Raw genomic sequence first — 23,948 nt, forward strand, 5'->3', positions numbered from 1 at the left:
AACAATACATGCACAGAGAGCAAAAACTGTGCACACACAATTGTATACAATTGAATTAGGTACTACATATGAGATACAATAAACAATACATTAATTTTTATGTACTACATATAACCTAGCAAATTTTCTCTGAGGTGATTAATACGGCAAGAACTAAACAGGAGTTTCTGTGAAGATAGTTTCTGTACTAAATCACATGTGTTATATGATGTGATTCCAAAAAGCGAAATTTATAATTACACTTAAGCACATAGACTATAGTCATTTTATTCTCTTTCATCATTCCTGAAAGATCCTGAGAAAAAGAAAAGTGGGTTGCCATTTACTTAATTAAGGCTTACTGCTGCCCATCTAAACACACAGCAAGCAGAATGATTTAATATAAAACTCTTCTAACAAGTCACCACCATCTATTTCTATAAAGATAGGCAAGTTACTAAGGCATTCTATAAGCTGATTCACTCAACCTTTCTAATCATATTTCTCAATATTCTCTTGTGTAAACAGTATACTATCTTAATTTTAAAATAAAAAACCAGTATGTGAGTCTTATAAATAACAAGAATAAGAGCAATATTTTAGACAAAGTTTGAGTTTATAGAATATTTCAGGGTCCAAGTTCAGCTGAAAGCTGCAAATGCAGAAGGAGAGCTCAGGAGAGGCCAGAGCCAAAACTACACACTGGTGAATCCTCCATATATAGAATACTTAATCAAATTCATCAAATATTTATTAAATATGTATTTTATATACACTAGACTACTGCTACAATAGTTGCCACAGTCCCAATAGGTTTGAAGTCTAAGAGTAGGGATAGACAAGCCAGGCCATCATGGAACTGACACTGTAAGTAATGGACAGAGTGCTACAGTGGCACACAACAGTGCAAGGCCTGGGGGAGCAAGCTAGTAGGAGAAAAGGAAGGAAAGGCTTCCTAGTAATTGATACGACAAGAAAAGTCCAAATAAATCAATGAAGCCACGGCAAGAGGGTGAGAGAGAAAAATAATACCCACATTCAGGGAATGGAAAGAAAAGTAGGAAGACAAAAGTGTTTGTAAAAGAAATGGTATGAAATGAAGGAGGCCACATTTCTGAGCTCACAGCTTGCTATGGTCTGAATATTTATGCCTCTCCCTACCAAAATTCGTATGTTGAAACCTAATTCTCAATGTGACAGTATCAAGAGGTGAGGCCTTTGGAGAGGACTAGGTGAGATTAGTGTCTTTATAAAAGAGGCCTGCGGCTGCCTGCCTCTTCCACTATGTGAGGACAAAGTGAGAAGACGCCATTTATGAACCAGAAAACAGTCCCTCACCAGACACAGAAGCTGCTAATGCCACGTTCTTGGACACTGCAGGCTCCAGAACTGTGAGAAATAAGCTTCTGTTGCTTATGAACCACACTGTTTATAATATTTTGTTATAACAGCCCGATCACTTCAGGGCAGTATTGTCATGTGTGAATTTGATCCTGTCATCATGATGCTAGCTGGTTCTTCTGCAGACACATTTATGTGGTTGCTTCCTAGTGTCACTGATCTGTACTTCAGTGTGTTTTTGTAGTGGCTGGTAATACCACTACAAATATTTCAGGGTCCTGAAAAGGACCGTTTAGTGCTTTCTTCAAGAGCTCTTGCAAGGCCTGGTGATGACGAATTCCCTCAGCATTTGCCTATCTGCAAAGGATTTTATTTCTCCGTCGCTTATGAAGCTTAGTTTGGCCAGACATGAAATTCTGGGTTGGAAATTCTTTTCTTTAAGAATGTTGAATATTGGCCCCCAATCTCTTCTGGCTTGTAGAGTTTCTGCTGAAAGGTCTACTGTTAGCCTGATGGGCTTCCCTTTGTAGGTGGTATGGCTTTTCTCTCTGGCTGCCCTAAACATTTTCTCTTTCATTTCGACGGTGGAGAATCTGCTGATTATGTGTCTTGTGGTTGATCCTCCCATGGAGTACCTTACTGGGGTTCTCTGCATTTCAAGAATTTGAATGTTGGCCTATCTTGCTAGTTTGGGAAGCTCTCCTGGATGATATCCGGAAGTGTGTTTTCCAACTTGGCTCCATTCTCTCCATCTCTTTCGGGTACCTCAGTCATAGATTCAGTCTCTTTAGTTAATCCCAAATTTCCCAGAGGTTTCATTCATTCCTTTCATTCTTTTTTCTCTATTCTTGTCTGCCTATCTTATTCCAGTAACACAGTCTTCAAGTTCTGAAATTCTCTCCTCTGCTTGGTGTATTCCACTATTGATACTTGTGATTATGTTGTGAATTTCTCATGTTGCGTTTTTCAGCCCCATCAGGTTGGTTATGTTTCTCTCTAAACTGGTTATTCCGGCTATCAGCTACTGCATTGTTTTTATCATAACTCTCAGCTTCTTTACACTGGGTTACAACATGCTCCTTTAGCTCAGCAAAGTTCATTATTACCCACCTTCTGAAGCCTACTTCTGTCACCTCAGCCATCTCAGCCTCAGCTCAGTTCTGTGCCCTCGCTAGAGGGGTGTTGCCGTCATTTGGAAGAAATGAGGCACTCTGGTTTTCTGAGTTTTCAGCAATGTAAGTGGGCTGAGTGCCCCAATTAAAAGACACAGAATGGCAAGCTGGATAAAGAGCCGAGAAACACTGGTATGCTATCTTCAAGAGAACCATCTCACAGGCAAAGACGCACATAGGCTCAAAATAAAGGGATGAAGGAAAATTCACCACGTAAGTGAAAAACAGAAAAAAAGCAGGGGTTGTAATAGCTAGAAAACCCCACTGTCTCAGCCCAAAAGCTTCTTAAGCTGATAAGCAACTTAAGCAAAGTCTCAGGCAAAAATTGCCGGCATTCCTATAAACCAATAACAGGCAAGCAGACAAGCAAATCATCAATAAGCTCCCATTCACAATTGCTCGTAAAAGTGAACAGACAACCTACAGAACAGGAGAGAATTTCTGCAATCGATTCATCTGACAAAGGTCTGATATCCAGAGTCTAGAAAGAACTTAAACAAATTTACAAGAAAGAAAACAACAACCCCATTAAGAAGTGGGCAAAGTACATCAACAGACACTTCTCAAAACAAGACATACATATGGCCAACAAACACATGAAAAAGAGCTCAACATCACTGGTCATTAGAGAAATGCAAATCAAAACCACAATGAGATACCATCTCATGCCAGTCAGAATGGATATTATCAAAAAGTCAAAAAACGACAGATGCTCACGAGGTCGAGGAGAAAAAGGAATGCACTGTTGGTGGGTGCGTAAATTAGTTCAACCATTGTGGAAGACAGTGTGGCGATACCTCAAAGACCTAGAGGCAGAAATACCATTTGATTTAGCAATCTCATTATTAGGTATATATCCAAAGAAATATAAATGGTTCTATGATAAAGATAGATGCACACATATGTTCACTGCAGCACTATTCACAATAGCAAAGACATCAACCTAAGTGCCTATCAATGATAGACTGAATAAAGAAAATGTGGTACATGTACACCATGGAAAACTGTGCAGCCATAAAAAGGAACAAGATCATGTCCTCATGTCCTTTGCAGGGACACGGATGGGGTTGGAAACCATTATCCTCAGCAAACTAATGCAGGAACAGAAAATCAAACACCGCATGTTCTCACTTCTAAGTGGAGGCTGATGAGAAAATACGGACACATTGAGGGGAACAACACATACTGGAGCCTGTTGTTGGGGGTAGGGGAGGGACAGCATCAGGAAGAATAGCTAATGGATGCTGGGCTTAATACCTGGGTGATGGGATGATCTGTGCAGCAAACCACCATGGCACACGTTTACCTATATAACAAACCTGCACATGTATCCCTGAACTTAAAGGTTGAAGAAAAAAAAAAAAATAACAGCCCAATCAGACTAGGATATAGCTCACTTCTTATTCAATCACTTGTATTTACATGTGGCTAGCCATGCTACAATTTTTAAAGAGTGAGTGACTTTGCAGGATCTCTTAGCCCCAAAACAGGGCTTTGTATAATATTAATGTATTCAATAAAAGTTGCACAAGTAAATATTTCCTCTGGCTCTGAACATCAGGTCACTTCCCCTTCAGTCATTTGTTGTAATTATTTGTTTTCCAAAAGAGGCCAGAAGGGGTGAGAAGAAGGAAAGGTTATTTGAACAGAAAGTAACCTACGGAGTTAGTTTCCTAGAAGGACGTGGTAGCGGCAGTGGGGTAAGGTAGTGTCAGAAAATGCGAGACATATATTTAGAAGAATCATGCTAACCCCCCTAAACCCCATGTAGTCCAGAGTGGAAGGTTTCATCTTTTCTGATTTACGAACATGAAAGAGTCCCAAAGTATATTTATAGGTTAATGCCAACTCTTCACCTTAACAAATAAAAAAAGCTAGCTCACTGGTAGTGAATTACTTTGTGTAATTTGTTTGCTTTATGCTTCTCTCTGTGATTCAGCTGAGACATAATCCACAGAATTCAGTAAATACAACCAGTGAAAAATGCCATTAGGGTCACTAATAGGTTGTCTGCTCCTCCCAAGTTTTCCAAAGCAAAGAGTAATAAGCTGCCCGGCTACAGTTTCTGCTAGGGGAGTGTTTTTCATCTTGATTCTGCCTTTCCAATACAGCTTCCCTCATAGCAGGAACTAAAACCGTACTTAAGAAAAAGACACAAACACACACAAAAAGAATGTCTTAAGGCATACACTTTCTTGGTGAAGTAAGTACTGTATTTTCTACCTGGGATAGTTTCTGTTTTTATCTTGCTGTGGCTATCCATTATATAGATGTATGAGTCACTGTCCTAAAAGAGAGACCAGAGTATGGGTGGTTCTCTACGGTATTTAATATTGATCTCTGCATTATAGGAATCCAAAAGAATGCAGCCAGATGACAATGGCTTTTGTATAGGCCACCCAGAAATCATAAAATCATGAGATAACTATTATTAAAATTCAAAAGAATATCAGCAAAAACATTTAAAAGAAATACAAAAGACAAAGGGTGAGTATCCTTGTTCAAACAGAGTTGATCCCAATAGCTTATTAAATGAAAATAAAATCATACAGGAAAAATAAAATAGAAAAAAGACATGACACAAAAAAGAATTTAAATACCTTATATAATCTCTAATCATACACAAATGCACACACACACACATACACATGTATTTTCCAATGTCAAAGACTTCCATATTGCTAAATTTAATGGTCAATTATCCTATGTTACTTTACCCATCAGAAGTAGGTAACACAAATGATCACTGTATTCCTTGATTTTCTTTCATCATTTTAGGACCAAGACCATAGTTTCCTGGTTTTTCCCCCAACTCACGGGTTACTCCTGCTTTGTCCCTCAGAATTTTTAACACTGGAGTATAAGTACAGCTCAGTATCTGTACTTATTTTCTCTTCTGTCTGCAGTCATTGGGTTATCTCACTCGTGGCCTTCTATGGCTCTCTATATACTGATGACTCTGTATCCAACAATCTACTCAATGTGAGATGGATAAATAACTCAAACTCAAATCACTGAATCTCTGCCCTTTCCCCCACTAAAACCACTACTCTTACAATCTCCTCAATCTCATCTAAGGAAAAATCATTCTTTTCTAGTTGTTTAGTTAAAAATCCTTGACTTTTCTTGGAGTCATCCTTAAATCCTTAACTTTTCTTTCTTGCACCTAGTAACTGATTTGTCAGCCAGTTTCTTTTTTTTTTTTTTGCGATGGAGTCTCGCTCTGTCGCCCAGGCTGGAGTGCAGTGGCCGGATCTCAGCTCACTGCAAGCTCCGCCTCCCGGGTTTACGCCATTCTCCTGCCTCAGTCTCCCGAGTAGCTGGGACTACAGGCGCCCACCACCTTGCCCGGCTAGTTTTTTGTATTTTTTAGTAGAGACGGGGTTTCACTGTGTTAGCCAGGATGGTCTCGATCTCCTGACCTCGTGATCCGCCCGTCTCGGCCTCCCAAAGTTCTGGGATTACAGGCTTGAGCCACCACGCCCGGCTGTCAGCCAGTTTTATAAATGAAAATACATTCTCTGTCTGGCTCTTTCTTTGCATCCTCCATGGTACAATCCTGAAAAAACAGCTGATGGCATTCCTCTGCTCAAAACCTTCCAATGACTTCCCATCTCATTCACAGTAAATCATCAATATTATCTACAAAGGCACTTTAAGATCTACCCTGTTATCTTTCTGATCACTCTCCTTCCTCGTAAGTTCCCCTTATTATCTCCACTTGTAGATCGTTTGCACAATTATCCATAATTATTTCCTCCTCCCAATCTATACTCCTTTATAATGTGACTTTCCAGACTGTTTCATCACAAGCTAATATGCATCCCTTTCCCCACCTCGAAAATTCATATTAGCCTTGAAACCTGCTTTCACTTAAAAAAAATGCAGTGGAAGTGACAGCACGGTAGTTAGGAATGGAGGCCTCCAGTGGAGCTGCAGCCGTCCCTTTGCTCTCTTGGAACCCTCCCCTGTTGCCATGAGAGTAATTCTGAGCATGCCTGATGGATAGAGGATGAGACTGGAGTCAGGTACAGCTTACAGACTGGAGTCAGGTACAGCTTACAGACATCCCACCTCTAAACATCTGAGTCCTTTCTACATGCTGACATCATCAACAAAACTGCCTACCCAACTGTGATACCATGATATAAGAGGAAATATACCTTTGGTCTTCTCCTCTGGTTTCTGATAAAACAGTTGCCAAAACTCTTGGCATCTCCACAGTAATGGATGTCTTTTGGTATCCTAGGAGATGACTGGTGATTGGGGGCCTCTAGGAGAGTTTCAAGTTGGAGGCTGATTCCCAAGAAAGACAAAGGCATGATCAGAGTATGGAATGTTCACACCCACCACTCCCAGTGGAGCTACAGATTATGCTAATCACCGATGGTCAATGATGGAATCAATCAGGCCCATGTAACAGAACCCCCATTTAAAAACCCTAAACAACGTGTTCAGAGAGCCTTCAGGCTGGGGAACATATCCACATCCTGGGGGGGTAATGTATCCCAAATCCAAGGGGGACAGAAGCTCCCGTGCTAGGACTTCTCCAGATCCCACCCCGTGTGCCACATCATCTGGCTGTTCACATTCATCCTTTATAATATCCTTTTCTAAATAAATTGTAAACATAAGCATTTCCCTGAGTTCTGCGAGCCATTACAGCAAATTACCCAACATGAGGAGGGAGTTCTGAGGACCCACCAGTTGCAACTGGCATTTAAAGTGTGGGGCCATCTAGTGGGACTAAGTCCTTTACCTGTGTGTGTTGGAGGGTGGTGGTCTGGGCTTATTCTGAATAATGTCAGACTGAATTAAACTGTTGTATACCCAGTTGATGACCACTGGCAAATTGATGTATAAAACCCAGACATTTAGTGGCAGAGGTGTTGTGAGTACAGAAACAGTTTTCCTTTACCAACCCACGTAACTGGCACATGAATGAGCCCACGAGATCTGCCTAGCTGAACCTTAGACTTGTGAGTAAATCAATCAATCATTGTTTAAAGCCACTCATTTTGGGGGTGGCCTGTGATACAGCAAAAGTTCACTGGTATCATTTTTATGTCTCAGGGCTTCTGCACAAGCATCCTCGCTTCCTGGAAGTTTCTTCCTTTGGCTGAGCAAATGGCTTGCTTCTCTACCTCCTGCAGGTCTTAACTCAGAAGTCACTTGCTCAGTGAGGCTCTCCCTCACTTTAATTGCTAATAACCTACTGCAAAGCATACTACCCCTTCTCCTGCATTATTATTCTCCTTCTCACTAGTAATTTACTTTATATTTTAATTATTTATCTTGCTTATTTCCTCTATGGAAGGTCAATGAAGCCAACTATTTTGGTCTCTGCTGCATCACAGGTGACTACAGTAATGCCTGTTATACAGAATGACTCCATAATTAAAATGTGCTAAAATAATAATGGAATATGACTTCCTACATAATATATCAATAAAACTTAATAAAGCTGGCAAAAGCAGCGAGAAATGTAAATTGTCTTATACTGTTGATGAAGGTTAACTTAAGCACAAATATTCTGGAAAGCAAGTTGTCAACTTAGACTTAAATACATTTTTTAAAATTTATAACTTCTGGCCCATATCTTAACATCTGTGAAACTAAGTGTCAGAAACTCATACACGTGTAATAATACTTAATGTTTCTATAATACTTAACAAAGTTTTACTTACCAAAGTTTTACTTATAAAAAACTTGTAAGCTGGCTGGGCACAATGGCTTACGCCTGTAATCCCAGCACTTTGGGAGGCCAAGGTGGGTGGATCACCTAAGGTCAGGAGTTCAAGACCAGCCTGGCGAAATCCCATCTCTACTAAAAATACAAAAATTAGCCGGGCCTGGTGGTGCACATCTGTAGTCCCAGCTACTTGGGAGGCTGAGGCAGGAGAATCATTTGAACCTAGGAGGCAGAGGTTGTAGTGAGCCGACATTGCGCCACTGCACTCCAGTCTGGGCAACAAAGTGAGACTCTGTCTCAAAAAAAAACAAAAAACAAAAAACAAAAAACACAACGTATGAGCTACGTACCTTTCTGATATATGGAGAATGGTTGAGAGATAAAAATGTGACAAAATTTATATATAATGACCTGGTAGCATGTTCATAATATGTTAAAAACAGGCATGATGTAAAGCAACTTATAGATAAAAATCTGTATTTCATGTGCACACATACATACACTCAGCAATAAACATACAAAAATGTAAATTTGAAAAAAATTATATACGTAAAAATATTAACAGAAGTTATCTATAGGAGTGGGATTTTAGGTTATTTTAATTTTTTTCTTTATGTCTTCCTCTATTGCCTAAATTTATTATAATAATCCTATGTCCATAAGTGGGGGAAAAGTTAGAGGTGATAGCAGAGAATTTGTCTTTTAAAATATATAAAGTTTAAAAGAAAGGTAAATACTAAATGATACAAATTTGAGGTGTTTATCTTTATATATTTTGTAATTATGACTGCATCAAAAATTACTTGAATATGGTTTCATTTAAAATTGAACAAATAGGCTCAATTAAAATAAATAAGTTCAGTTCAGATTTTTGCCACACAATTTGGCTAAAATCTCACTTTGATAATCCTTGCCTCCTGTATCCTAACTTGATTGCATCCTATTAAAAGCATTAGAGGGCATCAGTGTAATGCACGATCACTAACTCTCTTCTTCCCACATCAGAATTAAGCTTTGGCGAGCAACTCTCACATGGAGGAAACTCGCTGGGAAAGCCCTATTACTGCTAATAGGAATCATAAGACCACACTATTATGCAAAAATGTTCTTTTTACTGACTGATAAAATGCCAAGATGATACAAACTGTAGTTGTTTTTCTTGTTCCTAACACATGGAACAGCTCTCCAGTTACTAATAACCAACTAATGTACAGTCGAGCAGGAAAAAAACTGAATATACACTAGAGGCCGCTAGTGATAAATAAGTGAATTTTACATGAAGTGGGGAAAAAATGATGCCAGCTCTACAAAGAAAACTGCATCCTAAGCTTCTAAGCTTCAGCTGCCCTTTTAACTGCTGTGCTGGAAGTCAGAAAGTAATTGTTTTCTTAATTATTTCTCACTTTAAATATTTTTTTAATAAAAGAACTAAATCTGGGAAATTTTCATCTTGGGAAATTTTGTAAAAATTTACGAGTATTGTATATTTAAATTAAAGCCTTACCTTTAAATAATGAAACCTTTTTATATATTACGAATTAGAAAAATAATGTTATTCTCTCAGTTAGTTGTCACAAAGACCCAAACCAACTAAAGAAAGCTCTATATTGTAAAATATAAGCTTGTCTTGGTAATATTTCATTAAGGCGGGGGGAAATATTTTTAAATGCAAAAGATATCTAAAAAAAATTTACAACCCTCTCCCTGGAAAGTTATGAATCATAAGAGTAAAATTTTAAAGTTTACTTGGAAACAAATGTAACATGAATTCAGAAAACAAGAATCTTTTGATTAAAAAAAATTTATAAAACTAAAGAAGAATTATACTTTCTATATACTTTTTTTAAAATTTGAAAAGAATGTTATTAAATTTCTCAGAATACATGAGAGGCATTTTTGTCACTTATTTTGCATGACAGATGACCATTTAATTCCCTTTCACTGTCATTAGATAGTGAGGAATAAAAACAGTTCCCAACCAGGGGCATTTTATACCCCAGTAAGTTAGGGTGGTGTGTGGGGAGGGAGAAGTAAGGAGGAGATTCATAAAGACCATTAGACTACCCTAGGGCATGAAGACAGCACAGGCAGCAGAGAAAAGATGCTGTAGATGTATACTCATAAGGATTCTTTTGGGTTTGTTTGTATTTGTAGTTGGCTGGTCCCACTTCGGTGTGCAGAAACTAGTATGGTCTCAGTCTTGACGGGAGGCAAATCCCACTCCAGAAATAAACACAACCACTAGAAACAAGGACATGGGCGGACAGTCCCTCAGAAACCACCTCAACTCAGTTGAACACGATATTACATTAGAAAAGAGACACAGTTAGGAATTCACCTGTAGTCCACCCAGTGGCCGGCTCACAGGTGGCTAAGTGCAAGTCCTCACTTGTTCTTAGAGTGTAAGCAGAGCTGTGGATCTGGCTTCCAGCTTCCCTCGATTCCTAACTGTTTCCCAAGCCTCCCAATTCCTGCATACTCCCCCAGCCTTCCCACTTTCTCTATTAATTATACCACTTTTGATTCTTGTTTACATTGGCCAGAGTTCTTGTTCTTTACAACTAAAAACCCACACAAATACAAAAAAGTTAAATAAGTCCTAATATTGTTACCAGAAGAGATTTTGGTATTGGTCTCTGATTCTCCTCTTGAATAAAAATAATCTTAAGAATTACCTTTTTGGGTCAGAAACAAACATTCATACTGCAATCTATGACAGTAGGCTATATGAAGTCTTGATGAGTATTTCTAATCATTCTTTAATAACTCTTAAGCACATAGTTAAGAACTAATTGCTGGGGATGACACAGTAAAAACGCTAGAGAAATGTATGCTTTCACTGAGGTTACAGGCTGGTGGGAATACCCAAAGAGGTGACTCTAATATGATGTGATAAATGTTTGATAATGGAAGTGCTGGATAAGAGAACTTCAAGGACAAATGATGTACAAGACACGCAGAATAATAATGTAACATAACCTGGTAAGGTAAGAAACCTAGCCATGAAACACCCTTAGTTTATTTAGGATTTGTCACCTACTTGCTTAATTGAATATGTGGGGAAATTATTTTCAGGGTGAACTGTCTAAAAGGAGTAACGATGGTTAGTTAAAAATATTTACTTATCATCTATTAGTTATCAAACCTGATCCTAGCTGCTAGGAGTATTTCCAAAAATGAATAAAACAAGAACAGGGAATTTTTCCCAACTAAATAGAAGCTCCCGTGGATAATTTCAACATCATGTGGCATTATGGTGAAGGACTGCTTAGAAAATTCATTCCTAACTTGGGTCTCTGGAAAGGAAGATTTCTGGGGAGACACAACACGTGGGTGAGTTTTGAAAGAAAATGATGCATAACACAAGGAAGAAAGCAGGAGGCTTTTAGAAATGAATTACATAGTGTTCTGTTTAAAAACAAACAAACAAACAAAAACCTCCATTGGTACCTAAAACCTGCTCCTTGATATTTCCAAGGGCACTCCAATGGTTTGAAAATAATAGGTGTTTTTCAATATTTAGATGGCACAAAGATTTTAAATAATCTTTTAAACACTGTTAATGCATACACATCTTCTCCCCTCATGGCTCCTGTAGCCCTGGGTAACATGCCCAGGTGTCGGCATCCCTACATGATACCCAGCAGCAACGGATGGAACCTGATATCCAAGGTCAAAAGAAAGTGTTCCCTGGTCTAAGCCCTGTAGAGAGGGACACCACCATCTTCCTTGTAGTCTAAGTAGAAGCACTGTTAGTCTCATTTAACCAAACTGCTCGTTGCAATTAGGAATCATAGGATTTAGAGAAGTCAGCATTTTTAATATATGATTTTTTATTTTAGTTCCTTTCAGTCTAATCATTCATAGACTAAATGCCCTCTTATTCATCATTTATGTTCCCTTCCTCTGACTTTCTCTAGCTCTCTTCTACTTCAAAAAGCTAATAACAGCCAGAGTTAACTATACTGTAGTTAAGTAAATTGCATATAATGTACACACGCACACAATGACGTTTTTCTTAGTGTGGCATAATATCTTCTGCTGTATTTTAAATGCCCTCTCTGAGATTCTTCAGCATATTCTTGACCTTGCTGGCTACAGAAGCAAAACTGAAGGCTTTAAGGAACACACCTCAAACAACTCTGCTTTCTAACCCCACACTGCAAGTGACAGCTCAGTGCACATCTTTGTGTAATTGCCATTTGGATATTTTCCCATTAAATTTATTCACAAGCCCTTGCTTAACTTGAATTCCAGCTGTCACTTCTGTTCCCTAACAACTGGAAGACGATGGATAGCTCAGTTGCAATCCTATCATCAACTAAAATGTCCTGCCCTCTATAATGATGTGTCAACGAACAGTATAAGCCATCCTGTCTAGTGTTGGAGTTATTCTGTTGGCTCTTGACCCAATAATACAAATCCCAACTTTTAATAACAAGAAAACCATGCAGGAAGAACCCGAGTGTGTGTTTGCAAGAAGACGTGTATGTGTGATCACGTAAGTGTGTATGAAAAACCAGACAGGGACCGTTCCACAACTTGTTAAGAAACAATTTTGTATGTGTAGTATTATGTGATTACTTTCCACCATCACTTCTTAACTCATTGATCTAAAAATCTATTAAAAATAAGTTTAAAACGTGACAAGAAAACATGGGCTCTTATAGTAACAATCACTAAAACAATTCAACATTTTTTTTTAAGTAAAATTTTAAAAGCCACATGCTACTCAAAACTTTTGACAAATGATCTAGCATTCTCTAAAAAATTACTGGAAGATAATTTATTTCTGAAGACTCCATCCACAGTGCAGGAAGGGAAAAGGGTTCTGTCAGAAACATACTTTATGAAATAGAATAGCCATAAAAAACAATGCCTCTGATTAAATTTAGTTGTAAACTGACTTCCTGCAGCTGCTTAAAATGGTCTCACTCTGAAAATTTATTTTGAGTTCATGCATGATCTGAGAAACACAGCACCTTTGCATACACATTCCTCCCTCCTCCAATATTCCAAAATGATTCATAGCTGTGCATGGATAACTTTGAGACCTCTGATTTATAGCATTTGATAACGAACAGACTAAAATATATTACTAAACTAATCTAATCAATAATTTAAGATAAATATGCCTTCACAGTTTGTTGTGTAAGGTTCTTTAATACCAAGACTTCTGTTGTAAATTCTCTTTAAAATGCACTAATCATTTTTACCTTTCATCATTTTGATTCAAAGACCTAATAATGTTGACATGCTTACAGAGCTTGGTAATTTGATTGCATAAATACTTTTTAATGGAAATTTGCTGACGCAAATGACTAATCATTGCTAAGGCTAGGCTTATAAGAATCGACTGAACCAAAGATCTTTGGTTCATATTTGTTTCCTTTCTGCATATGTTAAAGCATACAGAAATTATATGTTTTGACTATTCCATGAGAGGCTTGAAAAGTAGTAAAAAAAAAAAAAAAAATCACAATCAGTGAGAAAACTAGTCACAGAGAGACTGAAATCAACTGTCACATATATTTGAGGTTATCAAGACCACAACTTATGCTCAGATACTTGACACCAACTTATTTCACACTGATTTCACGTTTATTGTCTTATTCCTTTAAAAACAGTATTGAACAAGCTTTTAAATACTTTTTACTAAGATATAGTAAATATAGACCTTACATATAAGTCTTTATTACTATTTTATATGATGTCTATCTAGGATTGAATTGAAAACATTGAGAATTTTGCTTGGTTCCAACTAAAAGAACATATATTGCAAAGAAGCACATAAAAATTGACAACAAATTCCAACAAAAAGACAAGTTTTAGAAATTAGGTTCATCAACTGTGTAAAATAAAGAAAGGAAACTGTGGTGTATCCATATGCTAGAACACTACACAACAGTAAAAAGGAACAAACTACATAAAATAACATAATAAATACATAAAATACATGGATGAATTAAAATACATAAAATAACACGAATGAATCTCAAAAGCATTTGATACATGAGAAATGACAGAAAAGACAACAAATTGTGTGTTTTCATTTGTATGACATTCTAGAAGTCTACAAGGGACACAGTGTGGGAGGAGGCGAATGACTGCAAAGCAGGAGGTAGGAACTTTTTGGGATGATGGACGTGTTTTAATCTTGACTGTGGTGGTGGGTAGGCAAGTATATAATGCTTCAAAAATAATTGAACTGTATGTTTAAAGTGGATGAATTTTGTTGTATGAAATTACAGCTGAACAAAGCGGATTTAAAACAAAAGAAATCAGATGCCAAACACTACATTCCTATATGCCAACCACTATCTGAAAAATGCTTACAGCCTTTCTGAAAAGTAATACAATGACTACATTCAGAATAGTTAAGTATGACAAAAATATTTACAGCTATGGCCAAAAACTACATCAGGTACACACTGAACTATTCAATAATTTATCACTATACCTTTTAAGAGCCATGCTCCATCCTCTTGATTTATCCAGATCTTCTGTAATTAGCCACAGTAACGTTACCTCATCAAGATTTCTCTAAATACTCCAAAAGAAAGTTATCTCTTCCTGAAATGTCATAGATGAAGAAACTACAGCCCGAGAAGTTAAATTACTTGCTAAAAGTAATGAAGTGGCAGAATCTGATTGTGAACCTTAATCAAACTCTCTAACTACATAACGTCCATTCTGGAGGCTGCTGCTACCTGCAATGAAATAAAATGAAAGTGTCCAAAGTTACTCACAGATAGCCAGACTTAGACTGTCATTGATTCCTTCAAGAGTAATCAGATACTTGCTACCAGATGCCTGGGTTAATTGTATTGATAAAGGCTTTAGAAGCTAATTCTTAAGAGCTATCCTCTCACATTATTCAGTTATTTTAATTATATTTTGAACTTCGTGTAGCTGGGCCACAAATAGTCATAGAGTTAGAGTTACAACAGTCATCCTCTTCATACTTGATTAATCTAAAAAGTAGATTGATCTGATGAGTAAGTTGCATGATTATATAAAGCTCAAAGACTGAAATTGTAACTGTGAGAAAATTAATGAAGTGAGAGGAAAAAGAGATCAGGAACGTATTTTGCTTTTCTGTTTAAATAGGTCCTCATCATCCTGCCATTGTTAATGAGTGTTTAATTACGTGGTCATTTCCATGAATGCAAGGGATTTTTGTTAGGTGCTCATATCTAAACAGAAAGGAAACTCCTGAACATCTGAGCTAACCTAGAATAATGTTTATATAAACTCTCCTGTAGAACTTTCCATTCAGGATTCTATAATTCATTAATTACTCTGAGAAAACTAACCTAAAAACCACCTTCCCCATATTTCAGATATCCTACACACAATACTAAAGATATAGATATAGCAACTTCTTCGACTGTTATGTTGATGAGTCTGAGAATCTCTAAGTACCACACAATCACAAATAAATAAAAAACCCTCACATTTAGCAATGATATTCATGGTACATATTGCTCTCAAAATGCCAATGAATTCAAAGGCAAGGACCTCAGTTCCAGGATAAAAGATTCATTTAGACAGGAATTAGAATGCAACGTAACATAAGATACTCTGGAAATAAGTGAGATATATACTATACATGACTTCAGACAAAAATGCACAATCTTTTTAGACATGAGCCATTTCTGGCTTATAATACTAATAAGATATATAATTATTGAAAGTTTCTTTAACACCAAGATACTTCCAATAGCTGGTATTATATCTTAGAAATCCTTGACTTAACAAAAGCTTAGTCTTACATCTCTGCTAACATATCAAGGAAAAATCACTAATTCAAATAAATTCTCAAATGCTCATTAGTGTACTAGATATGAAGCATATAAAGATGATTAATTATGATTGCTGCCTTCCAGGAGTTTACCACCTAGTGAAGAAGATAAGATACATCTAAGCATAGCTAAATCACAAGATAAAATGAGAAAGTAAATAATTACGAAGTATTATGCAAAGTCAAAGGGTAATAGATCACTAGAAATTTACAACCTAGTAAAGAATGTAAGTCTTTACAGCTTTAAATCAAGGCAAAATGTGAATGTAACATTGTGATTTAAGAGTATTATTACAGTGTAGGAAATGCCAAATCACTTCAGGCTGGAAGGGAAGAGGAGCCCTCCTGGAGTACATGGTATGTTATTTGAACAGTGATGCATGGATAGGATTGCTACAAAACGCGCTAGCACACGCTGCTAAAACGATCTAAGAATGAGGACAGCACAGGATCTACCATTATGATTATTTGGAATGGCCACACAATTGTAATGGGTGATGCTAATGTATATGAGATCAGCCATGAGAAGGGCCAGAGCAAAGGCAGAGAGGAGAAAGGGAATGGCAAATTTTGGACAGTGAGCAGTTCTGCTTGGCCAGAATATAAGGGAAGAAATTGGGCATGCCGAAAAAGATAACCCTGCATCTCAAGGTGGTTAATTTAGATTTCATCCAGGAGACAAAGGAGAATCTCCCCGCCTCTCCCCAGTCACTACAAATGCACACACATATGCAAACCTCCCATGCTCTGTGGTCCTAATCTTTCACAGCCCATTAGGATCCTCAGAAGATTTTCTAATTCCTCCATTCTGGTCTAACTCTCCTTGCTCCATGTCTTCCTTTGTTGCAGAATCTATCACATTGTACTAGAATTTTCTGTATATGTCATATAATCCATTATACTGAATGGCACCAGGGAGCTTATGTTTACTGAGCTTGCATCCACTTAACAAGTAACTATAGAAAAATTAATCATATGTCCTACTGTCCCACAGGTCAGAATCAATAGATATTAATAGATACATTGCAATTCACGATAAGAAAAAATAGTTAGGGCTTCTTTATCAAAACAAAACCTGATAAATGAAGAGAGGCTGCTTTCATAGTTGAAACAGAGACAGACATTTATGAAAGATGGAATGGCCTTGAGGACATTATGCCACATAAAAGAAGCCAGTCACAGAAAGACAAATGCTGCAAGATTATCTCATCTGAGGTATCTAAAATAGTCAAAATCATAGACTCAGACAGTAGAATGGGGATGCCAGGGGTGGAGGAAAGTGAGAAATGAGGAGTTACTAATCAATGGGCATAAAGTTTCAGTTAAGCAAGATGAGTAAGTTCTGGAGATCTAATGTATAACACTGCATCTGTAGTCAACAATATGTATTATACACAAAAACTTGCTAAGAGGTAGATCTCATGTTAAGTTTTGTTACCACAATTTTAAAACAATTTTAATAAAGATTGTGTGCAAGCATTTCACACATCTAGTATAGAACTGGACCTAAGCTCATGGCTGTTTTTTTAATTAATAAAAGTGATAAATAAGACTTGTTTTACAAGGTATTTATAAATCAAATCATGAAATAGCAAAGGTCAATAAATACGTGAAAAGATGCCCAACATCCTTAGTTATCAGAGAAATGTCAATTAAAATCACAAATTCCATTCACAAACACTAAATGGCTAAAATCAACAAGATAAAAAAGAACAAACATTTGTGAGGATATGGAACAATACAGACATTATTCATGGAAATATAAAGTGGTACAACCACTTTGGAAAAGTGAAATGTCAATTTCTGGAAAGTTAAATATATATTTACCCTGTCACCCAGAAACTTCATTCTTTGTACCCACTTCCCCAAATTAAAACATGTTCACGGAAACCCTTGTATAAGAAGTGGCATTTACACATAATAGCCAAAAACTGGAAACAACCAAATGTACATCTGGTGAATAAACAAATGTAATTGTGGTATATTCATACAATAAAATACCACTGAGCAATAAAAAACAACTACCAATACATGAAGGAATTGCAAAAACATGTGAGCAAAAGAAAAAAGATACAAAAGAACACATATTATATGATTTTTTTTGCTCGAAATTTAGTAATAGATTTTTTAAAAGTCTATAGCAATGGAAATCAGAAAGCAGTTGACTAGAGGTAAAAAACTGTCTGGATATCAACCATGCGGGAATTTTCTGGGGCTAGGGAAATGTTCTCTATCTTGTTTTGGATGCTGGATAAGAAACTATAAATAAATGTCTGACAAAACCCATGTAATTAAACATCTATGATATGCATTTCATTATACATTAACTATGCCTAAAAATTATGTAATTTATATATGTGATTCATATCATACACATGATTTATATGTGTGTGTGTATATATATAACCTTTATATACATATAGAAAGGTAACTTTTTAAAAAGAACACAGGATCTAACTTAAGGAAGTTTCTATTCGCCAAAGATGAGACAATCTGAACACTGAAAACAGTGATATCTGCACGTCTGTAATAAAATGAAACCTAATCCAATACGGATAAGCCAAGAGTTTGGGGCACTAATTCAGTATTCTGAAAGCAGGTAACAGAAGAACATTAATCACCTCTACTTCATAAACTATGTTTCCATTGAGTAATCTTGGACTTTCTGGGCTGCAGGATAAATGGGCACTATGTTTCCACTTGCTGATTACAGTCAAATTCAATACCCTTTTCTGAGTCTTCTTTTTACTACACACATCTCCCCATGAGTCCCAACCGCCTCACCTGCCACACTTCAACCTTCCCTTTCCCTCTGGGTCCATGAAAGAGTAAAGGAGCCAGCAGGCACAGGCAGGGGCCTGGAGCACACCTGGGTCCTCTTCAGGCTCTCCTAGGGCCCTGGCTCCATGAGGGACAGATGTGGACCTGAATGTTCAGGGGTATCCAGAAGCAGAGTGACACGGGGCCTGGGGCCTCATGCCCTGCCCCTCCTCAGCCTGAGCAGAGGGGAGAAGGTCCCACCACTGATTTTTCCCTGAGCTTTACTCCTCTGTAAACTTTGTTCCTCTGCTGCTGTCTATATGTCTTCCTTCCTTCCATTCCAAATGTATAAATATTTTGCCTTCAACTGAAGATGGATTCTTTAAAAACTCATGTTTTATCACATAATTATGAGGCATTACATTGTACATATGGATGTTAAGTAAATAAATAAGAATAAGACAAGTAGTGGTCCACAAAGTACATACTGACTTTTTAAAACTCATGCATATTTTTTCCTTTTTTATAGCGATGTCTTTCTATTAGAAATACAATTAAGAGGAATTATGTTTAGTTACCTGAATCCAATTAGTTTGACTGGTTAGGGTTTGTATTTAGAAGTTGATTCAAGGACTTAATTCCCACATGAGACAGTTAGTTTCACTCATCTTCCTATGAGAGATTCTACCCTCACCCAGGCCAGCGATGTCCCTGGGCATCAGAGTAGGAATCATTGCAAACACATAATTACAACTAGAAAATCAATGAAAAGTACAATGTTTTATTGAACATCTTCATACATGAACAAACAGTTGTTAAATTACATAAATCTTTTGGAAGATTTCTAGAAGTTTACTTATCAATGTGTTGAGAAATATCACACGTGGTTATTTTGAAATTTGGGCAAAAAATAATGGTATTTGCCCCCTAAATCTGGTAATCTGTTTTGCTTTCAAATATGAATAAAAGCATTTTGTTTGAAATCATCTGCTTTGTAGCAACATGGATGCAGCTGGAAGCCATTATCCTTAGTGAATTAATGCAGTAACAGAAATCCAAATACTGCATGTTCTTACTTACAAGTGGGAGCTAAATATTGAGTACTCATGGACATAATGATGGCAACAACAGACACTGATAACCAGAGAATGGGGAGGCAGGGGGTTAGGGGTTGAAAAAGTACCTACTAGATATTATGCTCACTACCTGGGTAACGGGATCATTCATATCCCAAACCTCAGCATCACATGATATACACATGTAACGAAACTTCACGTGTAACGTGAATCTAAAATAAGAGTTGAAATCATTTTTAAAGTGCTCTGTTATCTTTCTTATTAGTGTCCACCCCAATTCAGTAAAAATAATCAATATGAAAATCTATATTTCTTCACATCTTCACAAGCATTATCAATAGATCTTATGATCAAAGAGCACTTGGGAGGCACGGTGCTGAGATCCTTTCATTTGTGGTTATAATTATGTTCACAAGCTACACCTGCCAGTAGAGAATACCTGGCACCAGATTGTTTGCCAGCAAGCAGGCTACAGGTCCAATACATAAGCTTGGCCTCATGGGCATTACGCTCTCATCTGAAGCAAGTGGCCTAGACACTTTTTTTTTTTTTTTACAACACATACTTGAGTACTTTTTCACACATTGTCCATGTCAGGTCTTGGAGGATACTGTCAGAGGAATCTATAAAGTTACAAAATAAAGGAGCAAAAACTGTTAAGAATTAAAACTGTCTTTTAGGCTGTCACTCTTGCTATATTTTTTGGTAATTCATCTAGTCCCCAGACGCTAGTATTAGCATGTTCAGTCTCGAAGGAAACATGCCTTCCTCCTATAAGAAACCGGCTGCTTTCAAAAAGCAGCTCCAGTGTCAGAAATTTTGATCCCATAAAGAAAAATATATTATTTCAAAATACATATATTTAAATTTGTACCTAGAGTATGTTACATCATAATGTTTTTATTTTTTGCAGCAAGGAGGTAATTTCTTAAACTATAAACATTTCAACATACTTAACAGCACATATGACAGAGATGAAACTATGTTTCATAGTCTACTTATATCTTCACTATAAATTCTCGTGTTTGCCAAGGTGTTTGAACTACAAACATGTTCACAATGAGCTAGGCTTAAAATCTGCTTCCATCAAACACATTATGTTATTGAAAAATACCTCACCACACAAAGTAAGAAAAATCAGACAGCAAGGATAGGAAATCTTAAGGAAACTATTCTTCTCCTAAAACATAAGTGTATGCGTAACTGAGAAATAATTAAGTTAAATTATACTGGGCTTTACTCAACACTAATATAAAATCTCATATTTTCCATGAGGGAATATACACCTACTTTATATAAAATCAGTTTTTATTCATTTACACTGTTTGAATAACATCTCAAATTGCCATTTGAAGTTTTATTTTAGCTGACTTTCACAGTTCTCACAAGCATCAAGATTTGATAATGCTACTTAATATGGCTTTGAAGTAGCAGAATAAAGGTTTTGAAAATAAGAATAGATGCACCTCATTCTACTGAGAGATACCATTCAAAGCAAGAAATAATACAACATGGTTAAGCAGCTCAGGTTACTCTTCCCTCACTGGGGAGATTTTCTATAAAAGAGTCTGAAGGAAAAGTAACAATGTCCACTTACAAGAAGAAAATAAAACAACAGAGAGCAGAAATTAGTGGTACTATGCACACTGGCTAAAAGAAAACATACCTTTCTCTCTCTCCTTCGGTGATATCATATAAGCGGTTGGCACCTCCATCAGCACAGGCTCTTAAAAGAGCTTCAAATAGAAAGAACAAAATCATTTCAATACAAGAGGCACAGAGCAATATCTTTCAAATGATGATCACTAAAAAGCAGGCACTCAGATGCACACAGTCACGTAACCTCCGTGAATCATTTCACATTCATCTGTTGACACTGCTGGTACTAAAAACGATTCTATATTGCATGTGACAAATGACAAGTTTATTTCCTTTCTGCATCTTTTATTTATTTCTTTCTTTTTCTCTGAGACGGAGTCTGGCTCTGTTGCCCAGGCTGGAGTGCAGTGGTATGATCTCAGTTCACTGCAACCTCCACTTCCCGGGTTCCAGTGATTCTCAGCCTTGGCCTCCCGAGTAGCTGGGATTACAGGCATGCGCCACCACGTCTAGCATATTTTTGTATTTTGAGTAGAGACAGGGTTTCACCATATTGGCCAGGCTGGTCTCAAACTCCTGACCTCAGGTGATCCACCCACCTTGGCCTCCCAAAGTGCTGGGATTACAGGCATAAGCCACCATGCCCAGCTTTTCCATTTTTTTTGATTAAATAAAGGAGAAGACTGTAGACGGCGCTAGCATGTCTTCAATGTTTCTTCCATGACAGGCAACAGAAAATGGTTTGTTGTTTTGTTGTTGGAGACAGGTCTTGCGCTGTCACCCAGGCTGGAGTGCAATGGCTCGATCACAGCTCACTGCAGCCTCAACCTCCTGGGCTCAGGTGATCCTCCCAGTCAGTCTCCCAGGTAGCTGGGGCTACAGACACACACCACCGTATCCTGCTAATTTTTATATTTTTTGTAGAGACAAGGTTTGCTCAGGCTGGCTTCAAACTCCTGGGCTCAAGTGATCCACCCACCTTGAACTCCCAGAGTGCTGGGATTACAGGCGTGAGCCACTGCACCTGGCAGGATATGGTTTTCATGTGTTCTCTCCTTTTAATAATTGTTACATATACTTTTGATTTACAACATGTAGTATGGGTTTCAATTTTTATTTTGATTAAAACATTTCCTCTTAAAAATAAATGATAAGCATGTTTATTTTAAAATATAAGTAAATAATAATCTAGATAATATGAGCATAATGTAAAAATTGTGAAGGTGGTACCAAATTAACTGAAACTTGGAAATGCTAAGGTAATCAAATAAATCCTGCTGTCTCTCCACCTTGGGCCTTGGCCTCCTCCTTTCCCATGATTTCTCCCTGCTACTGCTCTCAGATTTGACACTGCTAATCAACTACTCCCTGAAGTTTTTGCAGTCCATGGAAGGCGATTTTTGTGGCTGGTGCTACCTTTCTGATTTCTATTTTTCATAGAATTATTTAGTATTTTAGCATCAGCTCAGAATGAACATTGTTAGGCATCAAACTAGCAGGTTCTTTGCAAGAGTCCTAAGATAATGTGACAGGGTCTCCACTTTAAGCATCTTCTAACCAGTACAAATAAGCCAGAAGCCGATTAATTAACGTCCACTCTCAGAATTGACCAACATAGTGAGAAACTACTTTTCTTTGAAATTAAAATTAATGGCACAGGTAAGTGGAATTGAGGGAAAGAAAACAAACAGCCACTTTCCCTTATGTATTCCTCAGGTATTTGAAACATAAAATAGTTCAGATGAGTACAGCCTCTAGAAAAAGATCAGTGATACGTGATTTGTTTTAGAAACTGTAAAATAATAGATGCTAGAAAATCACCACTTAAACAAATAAAAATCCACAATTTCCACTGTGGGAATTTCCTCTGAATTTAATCCACCCACGAGCACAAGACGTCTTATGAAAATATTTGAAATAGGATGGAATGGTCCCAAATCTCAGCAGGGGACCTAACCACCTCCTGACATTTAACACCTGTATACCCCACCCAGCTTTAAGGCACATTTAATGAGCGTCCCTGGGTGGTAAAGACACTCCTCTTCTGTTTGGCTGCAAATGTAATGATTTCAGCTTCACTCTGGAATAACAGATTAGCTGAGTATAATGCTGTAAATTGGTAGTAAATTTGACGGTATTAGTACATTGGCTTCTGATTGCCATCGGTACACTGATACTTTCAGAAAGCCACTGTCAGTCCAATATGTTTGTGTATCTAACCTGTTTTCTCTTTCTGGCAAATTTTAAGACTTTCCCTTTATCTTTGGTTTTTCAGATTTCACCATGATGTAGCTTATTTGGAATTAAGTGTGCTTCCAAGGTTGGGCATGGAGGCCTCAGGAATGTAATCCCAGCACTTTGAGAGACTAAGGCGGGAGGAATGCTTGAGCTGAGATATTCAAGACCAGCCTGGGCAACATGGCGAAACCCTGTCTCTACAATAAATTCTTAAACATTAGCTGAGCATGGTGGCACTCACCTGTCATCAGAGCTACTTAGGAGGATCGCTTGTGCCTGGGGAGGTC

At 37.4% G+C, this 23,948-nt stretch overlaps 1 protein-coding gene across 3 annotated transcripts in view; it reads right to left on the reverse strand.

The window, feature by feature from the left end:
• TPK1 (thiamin pyrophosphokinase 1) overlaps nt 1–23,948 on the reverse strand; it is a 383,349-nt gene that overhangs the window by 206,948 nt on the left and 152,453 nt on the right. For all 3 annotated transcript variants that reach the window (XM_023191035.2, XM_023191036.2, XM_023191037.2), the window contains one exon: nt 21,491–21,560. In XM_023191035.2, the coding sequence (XP_023046803.1) occupies nt 21,491–21,560 (70 nt within the window). The remainder of the gene's footprint in view (nt 1–21,490; nt 21,561–23,948) is intronic.

This window comes from Piliocolobus tephrosceles, chromosome 8 (assembly GCF_002776525.5).
Source record: "Piliocolobus tephrosceles isolate RC106 chromosome 8, ASM277652v3, whole genome shotgun sequence".
Classification (NCBI taxonomy): Eukaryota; Metazoa; Chordata; class Mammalia; order Primates; family Cercopithecidae; genus Piliocolobus; species Piliocolobus tephrosceles.